This window comes from Mobula birostris, chromosome 24, assembly GCF_030028105.1.
Source record: "Mobula birostris isolate sMobBir1 chromosome 24, sMobBir1.hap1, whole genome shotgun sequence".
Taxonomy (NCBI): Eukaryota; Metazoa; Chordata; class Chondrichthyes; order Myliobatiformes; family Myliobatidae; genus Mobula; species Mobula birostris.
The window spans coordinates 42958833-42964832 of record NC_092393.1 but is presented as its reverse complement, the minus strand read 5'-3'; the positions used below and the strand labels follow the sequence as shown (position 1 = coordinate 42964832).

At 38.4% G+C, this 6000-nt stretch overlaps 1 protein-coding gene across 3 annotated transcripts in view; it reads right to left on the bottom strand.

Annotated features, from left to right (window-relative positions):
* Nucleotides 1-2870: 2870 nt before the first annotated feature.
* Nucleotides 2871-6000, bottom strand: part of gaa (alpha glucosidase) — a 42127-nt gene continuing 38997 nt past the window's right edge. For all 3 annotated transcript variants that reach the window (XM_072242432.1, XM_072242431.1, XM_072242433.1), the window contains 2 exons: nucleotides 4967-5119; nucleotides 2871-3319 (listed from right to left, as the gene is read on the bottom strand). In XM_072242432.1, coding sequence (XP_072098533.1) covers nucleotides 3257-3319; nucleotides 4967-5119 — 216 coding nt within the window. In that variant the 3' untranslated portion in view covers nucleotides 2871-3256. The remainder of the gene's footprint in view (nucleotides 3320-4966; nucleotides 5120-6000) is intronic.

Here is a 6000-nt window from a genome sequence, read left to right as displayed (position 1 = left end):
CATCTTCTCAATCAGAGGTTCTCAACCTGAGGCCCATGGACCCCTTGCTTAAAGGCATTGGTCCACAGCGTTAAAAAAAGGTCGGAATCCCTGCTCTAGATAGAGGGGTCACCAAATTCCAAATCACTTAAAGCATTTACGCAATATAAGCTGACCCCTATAAATCTTCCACTGTGATTACTTTATACCATTTGATTTGTTTCAGTATCACCATAAAGGTGTTCCTGCCAGACTGTAGCAACTACTGAGCATACAATATGTTGGAGAAACTCAGCAGGCCAGGAGGCATCTATGGAGAGGAATAAACAGTTGACGTTTTGGGCAGAGACCCTAATGCATCAGTTTTTATGAAGGGTCTCAGCGTGAAACATCAAATGTTTATTCCTCTCCATAGATGCTGCCTGACCTACTGAGTTTCTCCAGCATTTTCTGTGTATTATTCTGGATCTCCAGCACCAGCAGAATCTCTTGTAATTACAACTGCACTCCATTTTGTTTTTGCTGTTTATCTCCTCCTCAGAAAAATCAGGGAGAACAGGAGAAAACACTGGAGGGAAAAGAGGTCAAAGAGGCTGAGAATGTCCTTGAAGAGCTCAGTGGCCCTGAGACACCAAGATATACCTCGGACTGGAAGAAGGTGCACTATGGGGTGCCAAGTGCAATGGATAAGAGACTAAGTTATGGGATGTGTCACTAGGCGATGCACCAATCATGCATGGGTTGCAATGTGGCACCAAGTGAGGAAACATCCAGCATGAGAGTTTAGTCATAAAATTTCAGCAGAGCAATCTTGATTCTGCAATCACACTGGCACAGAGAACTCAGGTAAGGACCACAAATGGGAAGTTTTTATGACAAGGATGCCAAGAAAATTATTAATGAACTGCTAGGTCTTCCTCACTGAATGCACATAATGGCATGGAGTGTAGAGGAGTTCTGGCTCTTGCAGCAGAAAAAATGACTTCCACTTACTTCTGTTGAGATTTGATTACCAATCAGAGAGTCATAGAGGACTACAGCAAATAAAAAGGACATTTGGCCCATCTAGTCCATGCCAACCTGTTTTTCTGCCTAGTCCCATCTACCCACACCAGGATGATACCACTGTATACCCACCTCATCCACATACTTATAAAAAACTTATCTTAAAAGTTACAACAGAACTTGCATCTACCACTTCCACTGGCAGCTCACACTACCCTCTGAGTGAATGAGTTCCCCCTCAGGTTCCCCTCAAGTTTTCCATTTGTCAGTCTTCACCCATGTCCTCTAGTTCTAGTTTCACTCAACCTCAGAGGAAAAAGCCTAAATGTTATCTTATCTATATCCCTCATAATTTTGTATACCTCTCTAAGATCTCCACTCATTTTCCCATACTTCGGGTCGGGGGGGGGGGGGGGATAAAGTTCTAATCCATTCAAGCTTTCCTGGTAAATAAGGTCCTAAAGTCCCAGCAACGCCCTTGTAACACAGTCCACCACACCGTGTTCCTGATTCCACGACAATTGTGAAACAGCAGACAGCACTACAGAAAGCCTCATTGCTCCTACACAAGTGTAATCTACAGATCTCTTTGCACATGGAACCTGGTTGAAGCTGGAAAAGAACAGGAATACATCACCAGTGAACTGCTCTCTGTCCTTCATGAGCAGTGAGATATTACCTGCAAGCAAATTGCTCTTCCAAAGGAGCAGAAATACAGCATATGGGAACACTTCCCTATTCTGCGGAAGAGACTTGCCCTTTGGCTTACACAGAGACCTGATCAGATTTCTGGAGAGCTGAATCCAAGGAAAAGAATTAAGAGAACAAGCAGAAAACATCTGTAATTCATTTACCAGTAGTTTTCAGTTGGTTCAGCACCAAGTCTGGAACTTAAAACAATAGTGTCATTCACCATGGTCTACCCGGTCCTGAGAAATTGCTTGGTGTGCAGGTTCAGAATGGCATATCCTCCTCCATGTTGCCCTTAATCATTGTTTCTCAGAACTGACCCTAGGTAGTTGACTGAGAACAAAGACATCTGTAAAGACTTAGTGCAAAATGGCGTGGGCTTCCAGCAGCCAGACTACAGCTCGAGGGAAATCAACCATGTAGAAAAGCTGGTGAGACCTTGAATTTCATTGAATGGCATGACAAGCATGAGGGGCTGAATAGCCTGCTTCTCTTATGTCTTGGTTTTACTGAATTTACGACCTATGTTTTATTTTTCAAACAAGATTTATATGGTACTTCATTTGGACGACCTTGGATGGTCCCAAGGCCGGCTGCAAAAGAAGAGGGTTTGGACATGGGGCTAGCAAAACCCATCATAAAAACCTTGTGCTACAGAAATACCAACAGCAGCTCCAAAGTCCTCATCCCTTGGACAGAATGCTACTGGTGGTGGCCTATGACCCAGTAGGAGTGATGGAATTAAGTAAATAAGGGAGTCATTCTGACTCCCAAAAATATCTTAAGTTTATCACACAAACTACACAATGGGGCGACCTTTGAGAGGAGGGTAGTGCAGTCTGATATGACCAGAATTACATAAATTACTTTGAAGAGCACTTCATTGGTACATAATCAAAAACAATTCCCCAGATTTAATAAAATTCTAAAAAACTCAATTGTTGAAAAGGAACTAATTTTTAAAAAATTGCCAAAAACACTTATTCTGTGCTGTTATAAAATGAAGTAACATGATTTGCTACATAGTAACAGTCTCTGCCCTCAACAAAATAGGGCTAATTAAATGGAGCAATAGTGTAGAATATGGATGATGTATCCAGTAACATTTTGAGGTATAGAAATACAGATCAATATTTGGTAGTAATTGGTTAGATCATAATCTTGCTAAGTACAAAATAAATCACAGGACAACTCTATTGATAATTTCATTTTTAATTTGGAAACTCTTCACTGAGTGGGTTAAATCACATTATGTAATAGGCAAAAGTGAAAATATTTGTAGCAGTAATTCAGATGAAACAGTGAGATTCTTGAATTTCGACCGTGGATCTCACACAGTCAATACCCTCTCAACTCCTTCCCAAAAAATGCTTACATAATAGATTCAATCAAAACTTCGTTCAAGTATAAAATATAAATTTCTCATTAATTCTTTTAAAATTGATGTGCAACAATTCATATCAGACTATTAATCAGAATCCAATCATAAACATCTCTAACTTTCCTCTGTACTTTTCAGCCAACAATTTACAACCATCTATTTCGTTGCAGAAATTTTTTTTGGTCTGTTTGCTTTTCTTTTTCAGAACCATTTAATTGTAAACTGCTTTCCTAATGGAATAGTAAGGCTCTGCAAAATCAGCACCTGTAAGAAAATTAAAGCAGATGGATGAAATAAATGAGAGAAACAAAGCAATCTTGGAAGAAAAATCTATGAAAATTCTTGATACCATTCATTCTAAAACTGACTTCAAATCCCAATGGTAGTTTAATTAAATGAATTACACATGCAATGTCTTTCTCAGCTTGCTTCCCCATTTTACCTTCCTCTGCCTTTGAATAAAGATTTCAAGTCCAATGCAACCTCCTCCGAATTTTGGGATTTTTGAAAAAATAAACTAACTTATCAATTATCTCATTAGCTATTTCTTTTATGACCTTAAGATGAACTCCATCTGGACTAAGAAACTTGACAGCCCATAACTCTAACAATTTGCACATTTCCCTGGTGATCCTAATATTTCTTTTCAATTCTTAATTTATAGTCATTCCTGGGAATGTTGCTTATATACTGTAGAAGGACAAAGTGCACAAAAGAAATGTTGAATTCATCTGCCATCTTCTTATTTTCCATTACTGATTCCTCTGACTAAATTTCCACAAGACCAATGTTGCTTATTATCATGTTCCTTTTTGAAATACTTGTAGAAATTTTATCACCTGCTTGTACATTTCTAGACAGCTTTAGTCTCATTCTCTATTAATCTTCCACTCTTTGCTGCTTTACATATCTTGTTCAGTCTTCTGACCTGCCACCCACTATTGTTGCAGTTACATGATTTGTACTTCGGTTTGAAACCAACTTTTGTTAACCACTGATGGTAGAGTCATTTTGTAAGTTTTCTTTTGCATCTATTCTGGTAACTTGAAAAGATCCCCTTAAGTGATTCTTCAAACAGTAGCATGGTACAGTACAGGGCATGGTAGCGCAGTAGTTAGTAGGTTCTCTTTATAGTGGCAGCAACCATTGATCAGGGTTTAGTTCCTGCTGCTGCCTTTATGGAGTTTGTACATGCTCCCGGGATTGTGTAGGTTTCCTCCCACATTACAAAGTTGAAAGGTTAGGATTAGTACATTGTGGATATGTAATGGAACAACACTTGCGGGCTACCCCAGCACAGTACTCGCTGATTTGACACAAGTGACACATTTCACTGTATGTTTCGATGAACGTGTGTCAAATAAAGCTAATCTTATCTTTGCTTTAATCTAATTTTACAGTTTACTTTAGCTGATCATGGTCTCATAACCGGCCTTATCAAAATTGAAACCACTAAATTTGGACCATTGCTTCTCTCTGCTAAACTTCAATTATATGATCACTGCTACTGACGGTTGTCTTCATTTTGAGGTCATTAATTAATCCTATTTCAATGCATAATGCCAGCTTACTCTCTGGTTAGCTCTAGAATGTGCTGCTCTATGAAGCTACCCCAGAAGCACAGTAAATTCCTCATCAGTTGGGTTAAATTAGCCTTGATTTCCCCTGTCTATGTAGATTAAAATCCCTCAGTAGTGATGCCCCATTAGCAAAATGCCCATCAATAATTCACCATTTTTTGACAAGTGTGAACAGGGGCATTACACCACAAGATCAACAGTATCATGCCTCAGCAAGAAGAAAGCAGTTTTAGTAGAATCAAAAATATCCAGTTTTCAAGTATCAAAGTTAATTGCATTTCTGTTCAAGATGATTATTTAAATGCTATCTAGACAAATTCCTTGGTCTCACCTTTGGGTCTTTTCTGTAGTAGAAGTCTGAGATCCAGAGTCCATTCACTGAAACTTTCTTTGGGGCAAATGGAACTCCAAGCACAATGATATTGCTTAATATCAGATCATTAATCTGATTGCTCAAATGGATTATCTCACTGAACAGCACATTCTGGGGGGTAGAAACAGAGATAATGAAAACATCATGAACAATTAAATGTGTTCCTGGCATGTGTCCAACTCACAACCTAATTGGGAACCATGTAATCTAGAAGAAATAGATAAATCACATATGTTATCTACGAAACAACACTAAATACAAAATTCTGTCACTATAGTAAGTCCCAACATGATCTCTCAAAGCTCTCCATTAAAATATCCAGAAGGAATTGATTTTCTAAAATGATATAGTCAGAAGACACTCAGAGTAAAACAAGACTGCAGATGCTGGAAACCTGAAATAAAAACAGAAAATGCTGGGAGATACTCAAAGGCCCCTATGAAGAGGGGAAAAAAGTTAATGTCTTAAGGTATGTTGACTTTGAAATTTTCTTCTGTGAAGCTCTTTCTCACTGCTCTCCCTCCTTTATAACAACTATCTTCTTTCTACTCTCTCAGCCCTAATGGAGGGTCACAACACAAAACGCCAACAATTTCTTTCTCCTCAGGAATGCCATTGAGTCCCTCCAACAGTTTGTTGTTTTTGCTCCGTTTTCCTGCAAATTAATTTCCTTGCATTTCCAGCTTAAAGTATTTATTTGATTCCAAATTAGGATCATCCCACTTTGTAAAATTTAATGTCAAATTCGAAAAAACTGATCTACATCCATTTCCTATTTATTTTGTTTGGCCTTTAGAAATTAAAAATCAACAGCTCGTTGGAACAAGTCAAGGACAGTGGATGAATAGGCACAATAAATGTGAAGTCATTATGTAGACACAACAAATGTGAACTGAAGGCTCTCATTTTGCAAGACTATTCTTGTGACTAAAACTTTGTGACCTGGTTTTCAGAATTAAAAACTTTTTTGATTGAAGTAATTGAAAGAGGAC